Below are 24,052 nucleotides of genomic sequence, written 5' to 3' on the forward strand. Positions count from 1 at the left end.
ACTTGCTTCATTCACATAGTAAACACATTGTTATTACTTAGATTTTAATTTACAAATACATTTTAAAAAGCCGTTTTCTTTCGGAGCTTTTAGTCACACGTTGGTCATATTAAAGACCGTTATTATTTTTATTATTGCTGCCTGTTATTGTTTTACTTGATGTAGCGAGGGTGGAGACTAATGGAGATTAATGGGGATTCAAGTCTGCATCCCCGCGCCCTCCACCCCACCCCTTCCAAAGGTGACACCTTCCTCGGTGGTATCTCTGAGCAGAGGACTGGACTATCCCAACTTCCACCTATTTCTCCAGGCGCTTTCTCCTATTAAAGGTTGTACACCCCTCCTGCAGCGGATTGCTCATTCTGACATGTCTCTGTCTTGCCAGGGGGTTTCGCTCAGGAGCGAACTCCCATGCTGACCTCTCCACTCTTTGCCTGAGTGGTTTTCTCCATCAGCGGGCTGTACCATCCTGACTTCTCCCTCATCCCCCAGTGGTTTCTCCCAGCAGGTATTGCGCTCCGCCCTGTGCTGTATCCCGACGGGCCATTTATGTTTTCTAAATAGAACATAGAGCGCCAGACCCCATTTCCAATACCTCCCTCCTAGACAAGGGCCAGCCTCCTGCATTCTTACTGACAGTTCCTCCCTCGCTCAGTGAAAACCCGCAGGAGGTCTCGTCCTCCGCTGTACGGAATGGACAAGCTTTCAAGATGGCGGCCCGAGCTCAGGTGCTCCGCTGGGTGCGGCCATGATCTCAGCCCGACAGCGCCGTACGGAATCTGCGCAATGTTTCCAGTAGCGTGTCTGCGCTTGCCTCTTGGCTGAATGCCGCTTCCAAGTAATTCAGAAGCATACGCAATACCAACAGTCATAAGGGGCGGTGCTACAGGCCTGACCGGAAGCGGAAGTGGCCCTCGACAGGTTTGGTTTTTGTTTTTTTTTTTTTTGCTGCTGCTGGTGTCTGGAGCGTCTCCGCGTTTTAATCCCAAGAGGTACCTGAGGTGATTTTGGTTGGTCGCGATTAGGGATTCTGTGGGGTCAGTGACGGAGGGGTTGTCCGTGGAGTCATGATGATGGTTTCGAGGTTCAGTGACGGGGGAGGTCTGTGGCGTCCGTTGATGAGTTTTGGGAGGTTGGTGATAGGGGCCTCTGGGCAGTGGGGATCTTTGGGGTGAGTCACTGGGATTTGTGGGTTCAGTGGTGGGAGTCAGGTCAGTGACAGGGCCTGTGGCGTCAGCTCTGGGCATCTGTGGGGTCTGTGATGAGTTTACTTTCTAAACATTCACAATTTTGGTGCATAGCATTTTCTTTATTGTTCAAATCTCAGTGTTTTGGGTATTTTAAAAATTTCAGTTATTTTTTCTTTGACCCATGAAGTACATTCTCTTTCACATAATGCCTGTGGGTAATGCTCGAGTTTAAGAATTTTTTTATGGCCTAGTTCATGGTCAGTTTTCATAAATGTCACCTCTAGTACATAAAAACGGTGTGTATTCTCTATTAATTGTATTGTTTCATATTATATTAAGCAGATTTTTGTCTGCTTAATTAATTACAGAGAAAGGTACGCTCACACTGGGCAGGTGATTTGTCCACTTGTCCTTCCTTTTGTCTGTTTCTGCTTTATGTATTTGAAACGATTATTAGGAACAGCTATGTGTATTTTTAGTAATAGCTATGACTAAATAACTCAAAAGATGTTATAGCAATTCAAGCTCCCACCCACAATCTGTACAAGAGCTCATTTCCCCAAATGCTTTCCAGCACGGGATTCTTTTTGTTAAGTTTCTGCAGTATTGAGGGAGAATTACATCTCATTGCTCTGATGCATTTTCCTGTTAGTAAAGTTGGCATTGTTCTGGTTAATTGCCATTTAAATGTCCTTTCCTGTGAATTTTTATATCCTTTGTCTGTTTTTTTTCTGAGCTTTTTCTTTTTTTTTGATTGCTAGATGTTTTTTTCTTTTAAATATTAGGGATAGCCTATCATCACATATTGAAAAGTTTTTGTCTGTATCTTCGTTTTGATTTATAAGGTGTATTTTAACATGTAATTAAGAAACATCATATAATCAGAAATATTTGTTTGTTCTCTTATAATTTCTGGGTTTTCTCTCAGGTGAATAAAGTCCCTCCTACCCCACTACAACATTGTACAAACATATACTCCTAAAATTTATTTTAATATTCTTTGTGTTTTTTAAAGTACATATACTTAAAATATCTGGTCCTGCTGGAATTCGGTCTAACGTACAGTGTGTGACGGGGATCTGGTGTGTTTTGTTCCAGGCGGATGGCCAATTATGTCAGCGGCATTGACACAATGAATGTCTTGTTCACACTTAATTGTATGTCACTTTTGTCATACGTATTAATCAGTATTGTCTGGTTTGTTGTTTTACTTGTTTTGATTACATTGTTTTTGTGTTAAGTTTTAATATCTAATAGTGCATGGTAATTGCTAGTATTTATTGCCGGCTTCTTGTGTGCCGGGGGTGTATTGAGTACTTTACGAGCATCATCTCATTTAATTTTCATAACTCTATCAGGTAGGCACTTCCATTTTTGTTTTTGAAGCTGAAACTGAAATAATTTCTTCACGTTCTCATGGCTGAAAGGTGGCAGAGCTGCCATTCAGATCTTCAGGAATGTTAGTCTATATCTCATGGTTTTTCTCCTATTTTACCTTGACTAGTACCTGTCACAGGTTTTATTAAACTTTGTATTCTCCACAGGACTGGTTCTCAAAACATGATTCCTGGAATAGCATCCGCATCACCTGGGCTCTGGTTAGAAATGCAGATTCTTGGGCTCTGCTATGGTCTGAATGTTTGTGTCCCCCCACCCCCAAATTCGTATGTTGAAATCCTGACCCCCAAAAGTATGGTATTAGAAGGTGGGGCCTTTGGGAGATGATTAGGTCATGAGGGGGGAACCCTCAGGAATGCGATTAGTGCTCTTACGAGAGACCCCACAGAGCTCCCGAGCCCCTTCCACCGTGTGAAGACACGGCGAGAAGTCTCGGCTGTGAACCAGGAAGAGGGCCCTCAGCAAGATGTGATTATGCTGGCGCCTTCATCTTGGACCTCCCAGCCTCCAGAACCGTGAGCAATACATTTCTCTCGTTTATAAGCCACCTAGTCTGTGGTCTCTGTTAGAGCAGCCCAAACAGACTAAGACAGGCCCTACCCAAGATCTGCTGAACGATAAATTGTGAGAGTGAGCCTGAGAATTTTTAACTAGTTTAACAAACCCTCAGATGCACACTCAAGTTTGAGAACCAATGCTCTGTGGTGTCTTGCTCAGGGAACTACACCGTGGTGTTCCCAAGGAATGTTTATGTGATGAATATTAAGTGACTGACCACGTGTACATTGTCTTTCCAGGTTCCTTGGTGTCTCTGGGGAGCCCCTGGGCCAGATCTTCCTCCACACTCCAGCCTACCTCTACCCCAGCAGCCCTGCTTGAGTTCACAGATGCCCATCAAGCTTTAGGCTCTTGAGAGAATAAAGGTTGAGACCCGACATGACCATGCCAGCTAATTGGACCTCTCCCCAGAAATCCCTGGTCCTGGCTCCTGAGGAACGTGGCAGCTCATGTGAGGTGAGGAGGAGGAGTCCCAGGGGGTGGAGAATTTATCCCAGAAACAGATATCTCTGGTCTGTCGCCAGAGCCTCAGGGCACAGGCAGATGAGCCACAGGAAGCAGCCAGACTCTCCTCCTGCCCCTGAAACATCTTGTCTTTCTGCCAAGACTGAGCCACACGTGGGTAACGTCTCCACATCAAGAGCCCAACTGTATGACAGTCAGAAGTAGAATGGCAAGGAAAACTCTTCTTTAGTTTGTCCTCATGCTGTATTGATCTTTTGACTGAGGATAAAATTCGTGTTTAGAAGTCACTTTTATGCAGAATTTTGAAAATGTTTCTTTACTTCTTCCTAAACTGCTTCCTCCCAACACGAATATTTTCACTCTTCTCTTTCTGAAGTTGCTGTTTTTTAGATGTTGGTTCTCCATTTTTTTCCTTTACTATTTTGTATTTCTCTGCTACTCTCATTTTTTATAAATAAAAAGTTTGTTAACTTTGTCCTCCAGCTCTTTATGAGTTTCTCATTACTGTCATCAATATTCTAATTCAGAGTTGTAATTCAAAGTTTTAATTTTCAAAAACTCTAGTTTGTTTTATAAATATTCTGTTTCATTAGCATCCTGCTCTTTCACAGATGTAATCTATTTCTTATCTCTCTGAGGATATTGTGGTAGTTTATTAGGAATAGTTTAGTTTTTTGAATAGGTAATATATACACTTAGTTCAGAAATTAAAGAAATGTAGGAAAGAATTCAGGGGAAACACAATAGTGAAAGAAACTCAGGGGAAGGACAGGACTGTGGTTTGCCCACCTCTGTTCCCAGCTTGCCCAAGTTGCCCCCATACAAATGACCAATCCTATTAGTTTTCTTTGCTTAATTTATTTATGCAAATAAAAACCATTATAAATCTTTTTTCTTTGCATTTCACAAAAAGTGGCATACTAGACACATTTTTGCTCATGGCTTTTCTAACATTTGGTAAAATACAATACATGTTATGAACAATGCAGTGGTGGACATTCTTGTCATGTTTTCTCTTTCTATCATATATATGAGAAGTAGTGGAATTTCAGTTCAGGCTTTTAGTTGAAGGCGATGAATCTTAGCTGAATCTCAGTGAGCCTCCACTTCTGTTGCTGTTGGGCAATTCTGTGATTGGGTATCTTAATATTTCTCTAGAAGATAGGAAAAATGGAGCGAGATGATAGCTGTAATTGGTAAAGCAGCAGCAGTCACTGTATTAGCCAGAATAAGGGGATGTTTGGTCACTTATGTGGTTTGAACAATGTTCTGATTTTTGTCTGTGCTCAGATATGATTACAGAGTAGTCTTGGTTTTGTTCTTCATCATCACCGTCAGAGAGTGGTCTTGTTTGATGTTGGTGTTCTGTATTTTTTTTTTAAAGTTACTTTCTCCAATTCTTTTGTTTATTTATTTTATTGGTGAAGAAGGTTGGCCCTGAGCTAACATCTGTGCCAGTCTTCCTCTGTTTTGTATATGGGATGCCGCCATAGTGGTGTGTAGGTCCGTGCCCAGGATCCAAACCCATGAACCCCCAGGCTACCGAATCGGAGCACTCTAACTTAACCACTACACCAGTGGGCCAGCTCTGGTGTTCTGTATTTTTGTGTAACAAGAGAACACCATGACATAACTGATCCTGCCTGGCCAGCTCCTAGCAACACTGATGACGAACTGGTAGTGCCAGGCCAACTCTCAGCTGTCAGGGGCTGCTTTTCTCCTCATTTCAAAATAAAGGAATGGAAAAATTGTCTGAGAAACAAAAGCCAAAAGAAAGCTAGGGCTACAATTTTAGGAACAGATCAAAAGGAATTTAAGATGAAAAACGTCCAAAGGAGTGAAGAGGGAGTTCAAACTTACAAAAGTAGTGACATATTAATTATAAAAATTGTCAACGTTATTTAACTAATGATATACTTTGAACAATATTAAGTAAAAATGAACAGAAATCATTAAATATACCACTAACCATTTTATCAACTGTTCTCAAAAACTTATTGAGCAAAGCACAAAAATATATAAACCTTTGCTATAATATTGATTCTGTTCTCTGACGAAGAACATTAACTTAGAACTAGAAAACAAAAGGCTTTTGTGTAACCTTGTGAATGGACTTAATGCCACTGAACTGCACATTTAAAAATGGTTAAAATGGTAAATTTTATGTTATGTATATTTTACCACAATTTTAAGAAAATAATTTTTTTTTAAAGTAAAAGGCTAGCAAAAAGAAACCCCTATATCTGAAAACCTTAAATTTTTTTCCTACATAAATATTTTTTAAAGGAAAAATCATAAAGGATCTTCTTAGAGAATTCTTTGAGTTGAATTTAAATAAAGTACTACATTTTATAGTTGTGTGATGAAGTTAAACGGTAGATGTAGGGAAAAAATATAGATTTAAATGCCTTTTTAAGGAATGCTGTAAGTTTGGGAGTAAAAAAGACCTAAGGTATGAGTTACACTTTCATTTGAAGAAGTTAGAAAAAGATGTGTGTGTGTAGGGTGTGAATATGCAAGTGTATGAAAGAGAAAAATTAAAGCACGTCTGGAATTCATTTTGGATTGTGTCCTTGTCACGTTTAATACTTTTTCCCTAGAATTCAGCTCTGGCCACTCAGGATGGAGGCCGCTGTTTCCTTTCTGTTGCCGTTTCCAAATGGGCCTTTGCTCATCCTCTAACTGTCGTCCGTGAGAGTCCGTGAGCATTTCTTCTGTACAGCAGTGGAAAGATGCGTTTTGTGTTACACTTCTGATGTGGATGCTTCTTTTGTACCTTTCACTCTATACTCTGTATTTTTGCTTTGTTTCTGTGTCCCTTCTGGCAGTTTCAAAGGTTTGGATTCTTTTTTGTTTGGTTCTTTTAGAGACACCTTTATAACATTAGCTTGTTGAACCAAATCTTCTAATTTCTTGTTTTAGACAACATCTGTTAAATTTGTACTGTGAATAATGGTGAGAGTTCTGTACTGCCACTTCACGGATTCTTTTGTTTGTTGGATGTCTTTATTCAACTATTTTTCTTTTTTCTATTTTCCTTTAAAAATCCGTATTTCCATTTCATGTAGCTCACTTGTCTCAGTCTACTCTTTGCCATTTTTTGTGTTTTCACAGAATGTTTTCATTGCTTTCAGAGAGACCTTGATTTCTGTGTTGCTTTTTCTTTCTTTTTCACTCCTTTACTGATTTCTGCCCATTTACTTTTCAAAAATTTAAATAACCATTTCTTTAGCCTGTTTTCCCATATTTCTTCCTTAGACTCTTAATATCCCTATTTATTTTAAGTAGTTAATTATTTGAGTGAATTCCTTGAATTCGTGGTGAATGTGTTTTCTTCTAACGTGTGGCAATTTATTTCTAGCATGTTCCTTTTAATCTCCTCTCTTTTTTTCTTTCATTCTTTTTGCTTATAGTATCTTTGTACATCAGCAGATGTTTATTATTATCTGTGAGTGAGATTTTTTCCTGGACAAACTGTTTATAAGAAGCTCGTTTGCTAAGGAGTCAAAGATACAAATATGACATCTTGATCCCCTGTTAAATTCTTGATGACATTGGGTTTGGGGGCTGTGGGTTTGGTGTGTGTAGGGTGTGAATATACAAGTATATGAAAGAGAAAAATTAAGGCACATATATTCTTTTCAAGTATATAGGGAACATTTTCAAAGAACCAGAAGGACCTATGATTAGAATATACAACTATGTACTGGGCTCTTTGGGGAGAAGAAGAAGAAGAAAATAAATAGTTTTCAAGCATCTTAATTTAAGACATTAGAAACCACACATATCTGTAATACTTTGAGTATTCTTGTCCTGCCCGCATGCTCATTCCCTCCCCTGAATTCAGTGACCTGCTGTGTACGGACAACTCCTGAATCTTCATCTCTAGTGGCTCTCTGTCCAGCTGCCCAATGAACATCCTCCTATATGTCTTACCACCTAAATCTCAATATGTATAAAATTTAAATCATTATTTCTTGTCTTCTTCCCCCAGCCTCCTCCTCTAGTTCTTAGTTCTGGTGTCTGTGGCACCAGAATCTACAGTTATGCAAAAGTGGTGGCTGAGAATTATTTGAGTCCCTTTTTCTCACCTTCACACTCGCTATCAATTTACCTTCCTTAATAATGAATATCAAGCCCTTCTCTAGCCTGACTGCAGCCTTGCTCTACACCAGTGAGAAATGCGTATCCTCTCGTAGGACTGTGCCTGGGGCCATGTGACTGATCTTCCAGTCTTGCCCATTCTAAAATACCTGTTTTGAGAATATTCTTTCTTCTGCTTGCTTTGAGTTTATTTTCTTCTTTTTCCAGTTTCGTGAGGTAGGAATTTAGATTATTGATTTGAGAACATTCCCCTTTCCTTTTTTTTAATTTATATATTATTGACATATAACATTCTGTTAGTTTTAGGTATATAACATGATTCAGTATTTGTATATATTGTGAAATGATCACCACAATAAGTTTAATTAACATCCATCACAACAGTTACAATTCTTTTTTCTTATGATGAAAACTTTTAAGATTTACTCTCTTATTAACTTTCAAATATACAATACAGTATTGTTAACTATAGTCACAATGCTGTGCGTTCCATCCCCACGACTTACTTATTTTATAACTGGAAGTATGTACCTTTTGACCACCTTCACTGATTTTGCCTACTACCCACCCCTTGCCACTGGAAATCACTAATCTGGTCTCTGTATCTATGACTTAAGGGGTTTTTTTTAGATGCCACATATAAGTGAGATCATATGATATTTGTCCTTCTCTGACTTACTTCAATTAGCATAATTTCCTCAAGGTTCATCTATGCTGTTGCAAATGGCAAGAGTTCCTTCTTTTTTATGGCTGGTTAATATTCCATTGTACAAGTATGCCACATTTTCTTTATCCGTTCATCCATTGACAGACACTTGGGCTGCTTGCATGTCTTGACTGTTGTGAATAATGCTGCAGTGAACATGAGAACACAGGTATCTTTTCGAGTTAGTGTTTTTGTTTCCTTTGGATAAATACCTAGAAGTGGAATTGCTGGATCGTATGATAGTTCTATTTTTAATTTTTTGAGGAACCTCCATACTGTTTTCCATAGTGGTTACCAGTTTATACTCTTACCAGCAGTGCACAACAGCCCTTTTCTCCACATCCCCATCAACACTTGTTATTTCTTATATATATATTTTTTGATAATAGCTATTCTAACAAGTGGAAGATGATATTTCATTGTGGTTTTTTTAATTTGCATTTCTCTGATGATTCATGATGTTGAGCACCTTTTCATGTACCTGTTGGCCATCTGTGTGTCGTCTTTGGAAAAATGTTCACATTCTCTGCCCATTTTTTTAGGTTGGATTGTTTCCCTTTTTCTAATTTAAACAGTGCTATAAATTTCTCCTTCAGCATTGCTTTATCTGCATCCCACAGATTTTGATATGTTATTTTTTTCACTTTCTTTCAGTTATTTGTATTTTCTAAATTTCTTTTGAGAATTCCTCTTTGATATGGGTTATTTAGAACTGTGTTGTTTAATTTCCAAATATTTTGTGACTTTCCAGATAGCTTTTGTTATTATTTTCTAATATGATTCCTTTGGAGATTTTTCTGTTGTCTTTCTGTTGTTGATTTTTAGTTTGATTCCATTATGGTCAGAGAACATGCTTTGTTATTATTTTAATTCTTTTAAATTTGTTGAGGTTTGTTTTATGGACTAGGATATAGTCTATCTTGGTCATTGTTCTGTGGGTGCTTGAAAAGAATGTGTATTCTCTTGCTCTTGGTTGGAGTATTGTATAAATATTGATTAGATCCTGTTTGTTCTTCTGAAACGTTGATAATTTCCTGTCTGTTATTTCTATAACTTGCTGAGTTTGGGGTGTTCAAGTCCCTATAATCATTTTTTTAAATGTTTACGACTCCACATGGAAATCACTATTCCTTCAGTTCTCCATTTTCAGATTAGATTTTTTATATGGGTGATTATGTTTATTTAGAAACATTTTATTATGGAAGAAAATGTAAATGTATACAAAAGTAAAGAGAATAGTATAAGGAGACCTTGTGTCTTTTGTACCTATCGCCCAGCTTTATTAGTCATCAATGTTCTGCCATTCTTAGGTCATCTAAAACTACCGTCTCTCCTCCAAATGCTGGGTCATTTTCAAGTACATCCCGAACACCATGTATTATCTGTAAATACTTTGATATGTATCTCTAAGAGATAAGAATTCTTTTTTCCTTCCTTTTTGTTTAACATAACCAGTAAGCCATTATCACACCTAAAACATAATAATGGCAATTTCTAGATATTATGTAATACCCAGTTATTGTTTTAATTTCTCTAAACATGCCATAAATGTCTTTTTACTGTTGGTTTGTTTTAATTGAGAGCCAAACAAGGTCCACAAGTTGCATTTGGTAGTATGAGTCTGAAGTCTCTTTTAATAAAGACAAGATTCCCCTCCAGGGACTGGCCCCATGGTGTAATGGTTAAGTTCACGCACTCTGCTTTGGTGGCTGGGGTTCACAGGTTTGCATCTCAGCCATGGAACTACACACCACTCATCAAGCCATGCTGTGGCAGTGTCCCACATACAAAATAAAGGAAGATTGACACAGATGTTAGCTCAGGGACAATCTTTCTCACCAAAAAAAACCGAAAGAAAAGAAAATTCTCCTCCATATTTTTTCTGTTTGAATTTAGTTTTTGAAGAAACAGTTCATTTTCTGCCTTCTGGATTTAGCTGACATTTTGGTCTTGATATTGGTTAATATGTTCCTCTGTCCTTCACGTTACTTATGAGTGATTTGTTTGATCTGGAGGCTTAATGAGATTTAGGTTAGATTTTTCTCTTTTTTTTGGCAAGAATACTTAATGGATGGTATAATGAAATTAATTACTATGTCATGTCCGGAGGCACATAATATCTGGTTATCTCTCTTTTTGTGATATTAACATCGATCAGTGGATGCAGATGTTATTAGCTGATCTATCCATTGTAAACTTCTCTTCAGCATTTCATCTGAAACAGTTGAGCAACCATTAATGGTCATTGTCTAAATCTGTTTTTCATTAGGAGTTACAAAATGATGATATTCTGATTCTATCCTAAGTTCTTCATTTATTAGCTAGAGTCATCCTATAAGGAACTTTGCCTCATCATTTATTTGGTTATCCTGCAATACAGATCTTATAGAAAGAAATTTTAATATAAATCTGATACCTTAATTACCTTTTCTTAAAGTAAAAAATCCAGACTTGTTCTTTGATCAGACTGTTTTTCCCACAACCACCTTCCTGACGTGTCATGCAGACTTCTCTCCATTTGCAAAGAGCTGTTTGCTGTTCCTCAAACTCATCATGTATTTTCCTTTCTCCACGGTTTCACTTTTTTATTTTCTGGGAAATGAACTACCTCTCCTCTCCATTCTGTATTACACTTCTCATCCTCCAAATTAAATTCTTCAACTAATATAAACTTGTTCCCCCATGCAGCCCTTTTTGGGCCCTGAGTGTGTTGCACATAGAGGTTTACTTTTTGTCACCTTAGTGAATTTGTGTCTTCTTTTTCTCTTCTTTTAAAACTTAGGTCTTGTTTATTTTCCAAGTCTTTTAATTGTTAGACGATTAGAAACATATATAATTATCTCTGTGTTCCCAGGACTAGCATAATGGCTGGTCCTAGATTGCTCAGAAACTGTATCGCATGTGGTTCATCTAGTTGCTGGAAGACTATAAAAGAGCCTATTTCAATCTTCAGTTTTGAAAAACAATTGACTGTAATATGGAACAAATAGCAGAAGTTCCTTATTGGATTTCTTTCTTCTACAAGATATTATGTAAAAGTAGATATTTAGTATGCACCCTATATGAAATATCATTTTTTAAAAGTTCCTGGATTATGCAGGTATATGCATTTGTCAAAACTGAAAATGGTACCCTGAGGATTTGTACATTTCATTTTTTGTAAATTTTACTTTAAAAAAAGGTAATCAAATGTTATACTCTAGTCAATGTTTTGCATTCTGAAGTATTTAGGAGGAAGTGTACTGGCACCTACAGTTTACTTTGAAATGCTCAAAAAAGTAAGATATCTCTACAGATGGATAAAAACGTATGGCTAAAATGTGTGATAAAACAAGTAAAATGTTAGTGATAGAATCTAAGTGTTGGGTATATAGGTTTTCACTCTGCAATTCTTTTAATTTTCTGTATGTTTGAAAACTTTCATAGTAACATATTAGGGAAATGGGAGTGAGTTAAAAAGAGGGGGTAAATTAACAAAATCTGCATTCCATATTCTTATAGTTTTTCCATCCCCCAAAGGTAACCATTCACATTGAACAGGAATATGCTCTTACAGGGATCAGTGTCCTTCAAGGACGTGGCTGTAGATTTCAGCAGAGAGGAGTGGCAGCATCTAGACCTTGCTCAAAGAAACCTGTACCGAGATGTGATGCTGGAGACATACAGCCACCTGCTCTCAGTAGGTAAGCACAGTCACCCGCATGTCTGAGAGAAGGCCCCACTGAGAGTGTTTCCAAATTCTCAGTTGCTGAATGCTGTGAGGCATCTGAAATATGTGATGATCTGTCCTTGATTTGTCCAGGATTCTTTATCCCTTTTGAGCACTCTGAATAGTCCTCTATTCCCATAGATGTATAGTAACTTTCCTGAAGAACAAAGCCTCGTTGAACAAGGCTGTATTGATTGGGCTCAGAAATACAGTTAGCTGGACCCAGACCTTTTCTCATTTCTCTTGAACAGGGTATCAAGTTCCTGAACCAGAGGTTTTCATGTTGGAGCAGGGGAAGGAGCCATGGGCACTGCAGGGTGAGAGCCAGCATCAGAGCTGTCCAGGTGAGTGAGTATGACCCAGACTGATGGGAGACAGGGGAGTAAATCTCAGCTGTCTTGAGAAAGACTGGCATCTTTGAAATGTGATTAAGATGACTCTTCTGGAAGGTTCTAAATTTTTTGTACTGCTTGAAGACCCTTGAGATTGGCCTCTCAAATAACTAAATACTTTCTACACAAATGCCTTTTGTCATTTCTAACTATCTTCTTCCTTGGCTTTTTGGAGTCTGTATATCATGTACCAATCTGCCTCATTAAAGATTTTTTTTCTTGGTTGTGCTCCTTTTCTATAACATTCTTTTTCTCTCTACCTCCCCCATTGTCTGAGATTCTTTCTTTATGGCTTCAGGCATTCATGGATCTTCTTTCTTTCAAAGTTCGTATATGTCACACAGTTCCACTGCTGCTAGTCCTCTTTCATTTCTTTTTTTCTCACTGTGAGACGCTTCAGAACTTTATCCAACTAGGCTCTCTTCTCATTTTCTCCATAGATGCTGACATGAGATTTCTCACTTCCTCATTCCCATGCCTTTCGTCCAAGTGATAACTTAGGGGGTCACTGTCACTTAACCTGTAGGAGTATCTTTCTGACTTTTCACTTGAGTGACTTCACATTGACTGGAGTCTCTTTGCTTGCTTGGCTGATTGTTGTAATCACTTTATTTCTGTACTTCACATGACAAGTTGACTTTGATTGTGGGCCTCATTCAGGGGACGTTATCACCATCGGTCTAAGGATTCTGTATTATTTTATTTTTTAATGTATTTGTTTTTCTTTCTTTCTCCATGCCCATCTCACTTACCACCGTAGGCAATTGTTTTATATGATGGAGACATTTTTTAATTCATGCATGTTCTTTTAAAATTTAAAGTGACTTGAGATATGTATTATTGGGTTATATAAATGTTATTGTGCTATGTATCTTGTTCTTTGTCTTACTTTTTCCACTTCTGCCCATGGTGCAATGTGTTCATAAAGTTTATTTCCTCTGACTGCTAAATTGTGTTCCAGAATGTTTCCTGTCACCACTATCACCAAGCCTCCTGGAGGAGCCAGTGATTCACCCTCATCCTTTTCTCTGGGTTCAACCTGAATGGGCCATATGACCCTCCCCTCTAGTCTCTGCTAGCTGCTCTTTGAGCTAAAATTATCTCCTCATTTTCCTTTGAGAAGGAGCATTTGGGTTTCAAGCCTCACAGCAGATAATTTCTGAAAAAGCTTCTTTCTACACTGAGAGGGAAAGTGATGCTATACAAGTGATGTTTTGTTGTATTTCATTCTAGAAGAATTGTGGCAGATTGGTGACGAGGTAAAGAGCTGTCAGCCAAGAGAAAACAAATCTTTAAGAGATGTTGCTTTCATCAAGAAAATATTGACTACAGAGAGAGATTATGAATATAAGAACATTAGGAAAATAATTCATGTAAACCGAAACATTTCTTCCCTAAGACGACCCCATCAGTGTGACTCATTTGGGAATGCTTTGAAGCATAATTTAGATTTACACAGTCATAATAGAAACAGCGCATCAAAGAACATTAATAAGATTACCGAATATGGTAAAATTTCTTCCTGTACTGACCATGAGTGTACTCCAGCAGGAGAGAAATTATGGGACCATAATCAATATGGAAAAATCCTCAGCTATAAGCAAGCACCCTCTCAACATCAGAAAATTCATACTGGGGAGAAATCTTACGAATGTGCTGAATTTGGAAAGATCTTCACCCAGAAGCCACAACTTAAGGTACACCTGAAAGTTCATACAGGAGAAAAACTCTATGTATGTATTGACTGTGGGAAGGCTTTTGTACAGAAGCCAGAATTCATTACACATCAGAGAACCCACACTAGAGAGAAGCCCTATAAGTGCAGTGAATGTGGAAAAGCTTTTTTCCAAGTATCTTCTCTTTTCAGGCATCAGAGAATTCATACTGGAGAAAAACTCTATGAATGCAGTGAATGTGGGAAAGGCTTCTCTTATAACTCAGATCTCAGTATACATCAGAAAATTCATACGGGAGAGAGACATCATGAATGCACTGATTGTGGCAAAGCATTCACACAAAAGTCCACACTCAGGATGCATCAGAAAATTCATACAGGTGAGAGATCCTATATATGTATTGAATGTGGCCAGGCCTTCATCCAGAAGACACACTTGATTGCACATCGAAGAATTCATACTGGAGAAAAACCATATGAATGCAATAACTGTGGGAAGTCCTTCATTTCCAAGTCACAACTCCAGGTGCATCAACGAGTTCACACAAGAATGAAACCCTTTATATGCACCGAATATGGGAAAGTCTTCAGTGGTAGCTCCAACCTCATTACACATAAGAAAGTTCAAATTAGAGAGAAATCTTCTGTTTGTACTGAATGTGGTAAGGCCTTTACCTATAGGTCAGAGTTGATTATACATCAGAGAATTCACACTGGAGAAAAACCTTATGAATGCAGCAATTGTGGAAAAGCCTTCACTCAGAAGTCAGCACTCACAGTGCATCAGAGAATTCATACAGGAGAAAAATCATATGTATGCCTGAAATGTGGGCTAGCCTTCATCCAGAAGGCACACTTGATTGCACATCAAATAATTCATACGGGAGAGAAACCTTATAAATGTAGTCACTGTGGGAAATCCTTTACTTCCAAGTCACAACTGCACGTGCATAAACGAATTCATACAGGAGAGAAACCCTATATGTGCACTAAATGTGGGAAAGCATTCACCAACAGGTCAAATCTCATTACACATCAGAAAACTCATACAGGAGAAAAATCCTATATATGTCCTAAATGTGGCAAGGCCTTCACACAAAGGTCAGACTTGATTACACATCAGAGAATTCATACTGGAGAGAAACCTTATGAATGCAGTACCTGTGGAAAAGCCTTCACCCAGAAGTCACATCTCAATATACACCAGAAAATTCACACTGGAGAGAGACAGTATGAATGCCATGAATGTGGGAAAGCTTTCAACCAGAAATCAATACTCATTGTGCATCAGAAAATTCATACAGGAGAGAAACCCTATGTTTGCACTGAGTGTGGAAGAGCCTTCATCCGGAAGTCAAACTTCATTACTCATCAGAGAATTCATACTGGAGAAAAACCTTATGAATGCAGTGATTGTGGGAAATCCTTCACCTCCAAATCTCAGCTCCTGGTGCATCAACCAATTCACACAGGAGAAAAACCGTATGTGTGTGCTGTGTGTGGGAAAGCCTTTAGTGGCAGGTCAAATCTCAGTAAACACCAAAAAACTCACACTGGAGAAAAGCCCTACATCTGTTCTGAATGTGGGAAGACCTTCAGACAGAAGTCAGAGTTGATTATACATCATAGAATTCATACTGGAGAGAAGCCTTATGAATGCAGTGACTGTGGCAAATCTTTTACTAAGAAATCACAGCTCCAAGTGCATCAACGAATTCACACAGGAGAGAAGCCTTATGTGTGTGCTGAGTGTGGGAAGGCCTTCACTGACAGGTCAAATTTGAATAAACACCAGACAACACACACTGGAGACAAACCCTACAAGTGTGTGGTCTGTGGGAAAGGCTTCGTTCAGAAGTCAGTGCTCAATGTGCACCAGAGTATTCACACTTGAGAGAAACAGTAGAAAAAAACCTCAGTGAGAGCAGGTCTGATTGTACATTATTGAATTCATGCAGCAAAATAATATATATGTTATTGTAAGTAGAAATGCCCATCAGAATGTTGCATATTACAGAAGAGGATCACTGAGAGGGCCCTGAATGAGGGATGCTCTTCTCACATTGTCACCAGCCTTATTAAACCTTGGGGCATTCATACTGAGAAGGAACTTTGTCTGTTTGATATGTTCGAAGAAGCCTTCTCATGAAAAATACAATGGAACACTGTTACCAAATTCGGCATAGGACAGATTATGTTACATCATGTTAATGATAATCCTGTTTACTGTGGGATAGGAAAAGTCCAACAAGTTGAATGGTAGGACAACATAATATATACGATAGTGACAAACCCTAAGTTCTGTGAGATATTTGTTGCAGAAAACATTGTCTAACAGAAGTTGGGGTATTTTTTCTTTTTTTTTCTTCTTGACTCTAACATGGTTGTGCATATCCAATCCCCCATCAATTATTTCCATCAAGAAAGAGATACCACAATAAAAAACAGCTCTTTATGTGTACAGACACAAATCTCAGAGTATATGTTGACTCCCTGTTATCCTCTAGCACCATGACTTGTAATCCCCCTTCTATTAGCCACCAGTAGAGTGCCTCTGACCTTTATCAGTCTCCAGCACATTGCTTTCTGACCCCCATAATTGCATATGGCTGCCCGTTAGTGCTCACGACCATGTTTGCTGACTGCTGTTATCTCCCAGACAGTATTTGCTGACCCTCATTTAGCCCCCAGTGTAGTGTCTTGTGAACTCCTGCTACCCTCAGGAAAGCTTCTGAGGTAAGAATTTTCAGTTCACCTTGGTCAACTCTTCACCCTAGTTTCCCTTTTGCCGTCACAGTTCTTCTGCCTCCTTTGCCTTACTTAATGACCTGACCTGCATAATAACAACAAATCAATATCTCATTAAAACAAACCCCAACATATCTTCACTGTCTTCTGTGTTCATCTTCATGCCACGTACTCCATGGGCACCTTCTCCCCTATGTGTCTCAAAAAAGCATCACTTTAGGTCCTGCCTCAGGGACTTTGCATCTGCAGTGCCCTCTTCAAAGAGCACAGTTCCTTATTATATCTGTGTGGTTCACTGCATGTCTGTCTTCCAGAGGTACCTCTTCACAGAGGCCACCTTTGCCCTTCCCTGCCTGCCTGGTTTAAAGTTCCAACCCCCCACCCTTCCTCCTTTATCCTTTTCCATAACACTTACTACCATGATGCCCTGTATATTTCACTTATTTGTCTATGGCTCCCACACTAGAATGTTTGTCCCTGTTTTGTTCACCATTGTGAGCCTAGACCCATGCCTGACATAGAACAGGCATTCCATAAATGCATAGTGTGGAGTGTTGGCCCTGCTCATTCCATGACTTCCCTTAGATCCTTTCTGTGTTGCAGCATTAGATGCTTCGATGGGGAGAACCAACTTACCTAAAACACATCAGACTTTTTCACCTCCAGTCTTTGCCTGAGCTGTGCCTCCTTCCTAGCCCTAAAGCTGTAACATCACTGTAAACCTTTTGGCCTCATGCCGACCTTTTACAGAAGAAAGAACTGAGGCACAGGAAATCCCTCATAGGTGCTTGGCGTTCCAGGATTCCCTGCCGTGATTCTGGAATACTACCATCAGCTTCAAAGTGATTACGAAAGAGCCCGTTCACTCTGCCCCAGCATACACCAGCCCAGTTACACCTTGACAGGGCCTAGCTGATCCCAGAACCTGACCTACAGACCTGCTTATCATGCCCTGACAGGTATGCCCAGCGCTAATAGTACGGAGGGGCCAAGAGCAGACGGGTGGACATTCCTTGGAAGTTAGGTGTCTGACCCAAGACTGGGGCAGCAGCGACCTCTCAAATGTGGGCAGAGGGTCTGATTGAATGCCCAGCTGCTGGTTGGCTAAACTGGAACCGGCAGAATGGTTCCTTCAGGTCAGTCCTTTGGCAACACTGAGTAGGAAATAGTTGGGTTGTGCAGAGATGTTCTCACCTTTGTGAGTGGCAGCCTGGGAGTTGAGGATGGGGGCAGAAGCTGGTCAAGGGGACAGGGCTGGGGATTCCACTTTTAACTCCCAAATTGGGCGGTGCTTAGTGACACATCCCATTACCCCACCTTAGATCAATGTCTAATCCATCATTAGCTTCCCTTCATCTCACCCCTTCAGAGTATCTGATGATCCACCATATGCCCTTCCCTATCTTAGAACAATGTCTGGTGACCCGCTATTACCTCCTTTTACCTCATCCAGCACTGCATCTGAGGCTTCACTCAATGTCTTGTGACCTACTGTTATCCCCCAAAATAGAACAACGTTTGCCACCCCCAGGAGGGTGTCTGGAGGTCTTTCCATTACCCTCTTCTTACCCCACCCCAACACAATGGCTGGACCCCCTCCATTACCCTCTTACCTTACTCTAGTACTGTGTTTGTCACCCTTCATTAATTCCAGGAAGTAGTGTCTGGAAAGCTTCTCATTACCTCTCCCACAATTACCCCCAGCATAATGTGTGTTACTTCGCCCCACTTGTGACAAAGTCTGGTAGCCTCCATGCTCCCTGTTTATTCTCACTTTCACATAAGTAGTGATTGATGACCACTTATTACAATCCTCAGAGTAGGGAACCATAGTACATATTCCCCACCCAACCCAACTATAAATATTATCTCCTGATGCTTTCATTATATGTCTAGCAGGATGGCTTGTGTCCCCCTCTTACTTGTCCATCACAGTAATGGTGACCAGTTATCTTCCATTATCCACCTTGTAGTGTCTGTAACCATCCCCAACACAGCCTGTGGTAATGCTCCCAATACTTCTCTGAACACTGGTGTGTGCCGTTAGCCTGCTTCCCTCCCCCAAGGAAGGGCAATGACTGATACTGCACCATAAACTCCACATGAGCCATCTACATTTTGGAGCCTTCACTGCCCTCCTCTCTGTAGGGCCCCCATTAACAACCAGCACAATGTCTGTTGATGCCCATTACCCACTAACACCATATCTGTGACCCCTCCATTAAATCCTTGTAGTGTCTGCTGTTTCCCTATTGGCCCCCACCACCACAATGTCTGCTGAGTCTCCATTGCCCACTGCTTCCTGAGGCCCCTCAGTGTGGTTACTGCAAGTTCCCTGTTATTGCTTCTCCACTGTTTGCATGGATAGGACCCTGGGGGATGGAAGAGGAATGAGGATGAGGTCCTAGCCTCATAGACCCCTCCAGGGAATTATTGACCTGGAGTGGGCTGGGGAGGATCTGGGGGCCCCAAGAGATCACACGCTGAGCCTCTTCCCATTTACTACACCAAGAGTGATGCAAGCAGAATAGTGAAAGCTGTGGGTGTGGATTCAAATCCTGGTGCCAACACTGATCTGCTGAGGGACTCTGGGCCAATGCACCAACCTCCCCCCAGCCTCAATTGCTTGACTTGTAGAATGGAGTTATGGATGATGAAGTGACTTAATATGGGCCCCGTGAAGGGAGTAGGGCCGGTGGAGACCAGAGAGTGTCCTGTTGTTAATAATATTACTAGTTACAAGTTGACACAAGTATCTGACCAACCTCTGCATGGCTGTCCTCAAACCTCACAGAGGGAAACACCTTATTTTACTGTCAATTACTTTCAATTATTTCTCATTTATATTTATTATAATGTTATAGTACTGAGATTTTTGAAGTCAGATTTATGAACTCTAATTTATATACAGTAATATTCACCCTTTTTAGCATACAGTCCTGAGAGTTTTGACAAATATATACAGTTGTGTAATCAACACCCTAATCAAAACAGAATAGTTCCTTCAACTCCCCTAAATTTCTTCTGTTCCCTTTTAGTCAGTCCCTCTCCCCACTCCCAGCCTCTCACATTCACTGATCTCTGTTTTCTACCTCTATAGTTTTGCATTTTCCACAATGTCATTTAAATGTGGAAATATGTATATATAGCCCCTTTTGAGTCCAACTTCTTTTCATTTAATGTCATGTTTTTGAGATTCATCCGTATGGTTGTATGAGATACAAATGGAAAATAAGCTGATTAATAGATACCCAACATCATTAGTCATCATCAGGAAAATGTAAATTAAGACGATGGTGAGATACCACTAATGTGCCTATTTAGAACAGCTAAAAAAATAAAAAATTAAAACATGGTACCAAAAGTTGGCAAAGGTGCAGAGCAATGGAAATTTTCATGTGTTGGTGAGAAGGTAAAATGGTATACCCACTCTGGACAAAAGTTTGGCAAGTTCTTGTAAAGTTAACCATATACTTCTATGATCCAGCAATTGGTCTTCTAGGTATTTACTCTAGAGAAATGAAAACTTATACACATACTTGAATGTTCACAGAAACTGTATTCCTAATTGCCAAAAGATTGGAAATGACCCAAATGTCCATCAATGGGCAAATAAATTATAGTACATCTGTACAATGAAATATACTCAGCTGTAAAAAGGCTGATTTATGACGCCATAAAAAGGAATGATTTGACACAAGCTACAACATAGACGAGTCTCAAAGTATTATGTTTCACCATGTGACAATTTGAATTATATTTGATATGATTATTTATTAGATACTAGATTATAAATATAGATTTGTATATTAGTTATAATTTTATGTGCATATCATTACATACTATAGTAATATTGTGCTTATATAGCACATTATAATATTATTATATATTCCTTATTACAATAAAATTTCTATTTTATATGATAGAAATATGTATTGTAAGATTATATATTAGATTATGTAATTTTTATATTTTGTATGGCAAACTTTGACATAACATTTCAGTTATTTGCATTTTTACATGTTTACATTTAATGTTTGCAATGTAAAGTTACAACTATAATAAAAGAGGGTATACGGAGAGCCTGTAGTTGTAGCTGGTCACCGTTTTTATTATTGTCAACAAACCCAATTCTGGCCGTTCTCAGCATCAAGGAAGCCAGCTCCGCTTTGGGCCTGGACGTGTTCTCTGAGGGCGCTCAGCTTCCCAGTGCTCGTGCAGCCTGCTGGTCTTCCCCTCTTTGGAGAGCCCCCAACCTACACCATTGTATCTGAAGTAACACACTTCTTGGTGTCACTTCCTATTTTGTACTGCCTTTGTGTTGCAAGTGCCACTGTCTGACCCGATATTAAATGTTTTTTTTGGTTTCTCATTCCCTCCTCCCCACTGGAGTGTCAACCTCATGATGCCCAGACTTTGTCTTGTTCCTTCTGTGTCCAAAGCACAGCATGGTGCCAGCACAAAGTAGACAATCAGTACAAGTTTGTTAAGTGAATGAATGAATGATAGCAATAGCATCAAGGTTGACCAAGTGCCCCACATAGAGTGAGCTAAATGCGAGGGGAGCTGCCTGGGAGAGGGGGGTGGGTTGGTTATAGGTCCTGTAATTCGAGATCTAATGCCTCTCCCCATGCCCCAGCACACCTAAGCCCTAACCTTTCCTTGCCCAACCACCCTATCCTTCCCCTCCCCAGTGTATCTGACCTGTGTCCTCCCCCAGTGTCCACATGGTCAGTGTTATGTCTCCTTACTCAGCCTCTTCCTGGTTGTGGTGGGCAGGCTGTGTAGAGCAGGGAAGGACAATAGTGAGAATCACACAGGCAGGGGGCCATCCTGGCAGCATCCACCCCAACATTTTCAATCTTATATCCTATCATCCTGTGCATTCCGCCCTCCCCCACTCCACCGGAGGAGCCACTGGTGAATATGAAACCCAGGGGACAAGAGAAGGGTGGCAGGGCTGAGGGTTCCGGACCTCAGATGCCCTGCTGGACAATGAATGTGACACACTGTGGCAGGTGTTGACCCCATGGCTAAGGTCTGGTTAAAACCATGGCTGTCATAGGCACTTGCCCTAATGTCAGGATGAGCTGAGCCCTCCACCCTGAGCCTTCAATCCTGCTACTGGGGCTGATGTGACGACTATATCATACCCCACCCAACTTACCATACCATACACTATACCATACCACTTATTAACTATTTTACTTAATTCCACAGTTATATTGACTCTATTATTGATTTGAAATATAATTATACAATTATAATTTATAATTAATATTAGAAGTCTTGTCATTATTTATTGTATGCCTCTAATTATTAAGATATCATGAATAACATATCAACTCTGATGCTAAGAAATCCTGTGTTCCTTCTGCCTTCTGCCATCTTCAGGTTGGTGTTTGCCTGATATTAACACCAACAATAGCCCCACCTCTAGGGGCGATGGTTTCTCCCCTCTGTGAAATCAGCACAATTACTCTTTAGTGATATTATTATTGTGCTATTTTAATACTTGTTATAATAATAAGCATTGCTATTAAAACAAAAACTAGTGTTCTCTACTCCCATCTGTGAAACAGGGCAATGTGAGCACCACATTAATACAATAATTTGAATTATATTAAATTTATGACTATAATTAATACCAATTCTGAGAACCTATGGTGTGTTTCATTACACTATGGAGAATGGCATTTATAATGAATTACTGTCTACAGTATTTATCACTATGTAACAAATTACCCAAAACTTAGTGGCTTAAAACAACAATGAACATTTATTTATTCCTTCACAGTTTCTGAGGGCCATAAATCTGGAATAATAATTATTATTATAGCTGAGTAGCCTGGTGTTGGGCCTTGCTACTCATATCCAAATTACCTGGATGGTTTTTTCATACATAGATTTCTGGGCCTCACCACCAGTTTCTGATTCAGCAGATGTGGGCTGGGGGCCAAAAGTCTGCATTTCTCACAGGTTCTCAGGTGATGCTGATGCTTCTGGTACTCAGAACACATTGTGAGCAACAGAGGCCTAGAGAGGCCAGTGGTTCACTCAAAGTCATAGAGCTTAGTAAAACGTAGAGATGGAACTGAAGCCAGCAAGTGTGAGTCTGGAACTAAGGGATATCTGAGAGAGAGGCTGGATGGCAGAGGGTCAACAAATGTCCTCCTGCCAGAGGCCTGGTAAGCTTGACCCAAGGAATCTTTCCTGGACCCCCAGACAGTGAAGTTGAAGAGCATGTCTGAGGCCATGGGGAGCGAGGGGGGACACTGGAAGGGAATTTAGTTGTATTAAGAGTGAGATGTTGGATGATATAGAAATAGATAAATGTGATTAAAACCATGACTATGCTTAGAAGAAAACATAGACGTAAATCTTTGTAACCTTGGATTAACCAACAGTTTCTTAGATATGACACCTAAAGCACAGGCAAACAAAGAAAAAATAGGTAAATTGCACTTCATCAAAATTAAAAACTTTTGTGATTTTGAGGACACTATCAAGAAGATGAAAAGACAAGCCACAGGATAGGAAAAATATTTCCAAACCATCTCTCTGATAGGAGTCTATTATCCAGAATATATAAAGAACACTTACAAGGTAACAATAAAAAGACAAAGAACTCAATTTTAAAATAGACAAAGTATTGAAGACATTTCTCCAAAGAAAATATACAAATGGCAAATAAGCCCATGGAAAAATCTCAATATCATTAAAGAAATGCAAATCAAAACCACAATGAAATACCATCTTACACCCACTAGGATGGCCATTAAAAATATGGAAAATAATGTGTTGGTGAGGTTGTGGAAAAATTGGAACCCTCATGGATTGCTGGCATAGATTTCATATACCTATTGGCCACTTGTGTATCTTCTTGGGAGAAATGGCTATTCAAGTCTTCACTCCATTTTTTAACGGGGGTATTAGGTTTTTTGCTATTAAGTTGTAGGAGTTCCTTATATATTTTAGAAATTAACTCCTTATCTAATAGATGTCTTGCAAATATTTTCTCCCAGTCTATAGGTTGCCTTTTCACTCTGTTGATTGTTTCCTTTGCTGTTCAGAAGCTTTTTAGTTTGATGTAGTCTCACTGGTCTA

The 24,052-nt window shown here is 39.5% G+C and overlaps 1 protein-coding gene across 5 annotated transcripts; it reads left to right on the forward strand.

The window, feature by feature from the left end:
• The first annotated feature begins 866 nt into the window (after positions 1–866).
• LOC103552483 (zinc finger protein 585A) lies at positions 867–16,668 on the forward strand. 5 transcript variants are annotated; one of them, XM_070557641.1, is made up of 7 exons: positions 925–992; positions 2,289–2,347; positions 2,735–3,103; positions 3,386–3,602; positions 11,978–12,104; positions 12,382–12,474; positions 13,756–16,668. In XM_070557641.1, exons 4-7 carry the CDS (start codon positions 3,525–3,527, stop codon positions 16,089–16,091), a joined length of 2,634 nt encoding a protein of 877 aa, XP_070413742.1. In that variant the 5' UTR covers positions 925–992; positions 2,289–2,347; positions 2,735–3,103; positions 3,386–3,524; the 3' UTR covers positions 16,092–16,668. The 5 variants fall into 5 exon arrangements, with proteins under 5 accessions (XP_008520726.1, XP_008520727.1, XP_008520729.1 ...); XM_008522507.2 differs by lacking the exon at positions 2,735–3,103 and having other exon boundaries at positions 919–992; XM_070557642.1 differs by lacking the exon at positions 2,289–2,347 and having other exon boundaries at positions 921–992.
• The last annotated feature ends 7,384 nt before the right edge of the window (positions 16,669–24,052 follow it).

Source organism: Equus przewalskii, chromosome 9 (genome assembly GCF_037783145.1).
Source record: "Equus przewalskii isolate Varuska chromosome 9, EquPr2, whole genome shotgun sequence".
NCBI lineage: Eukaryota > Metazoa > Chordata > Mammalia > Perissodactyla > Equidae > Equus > Equus przewalskii.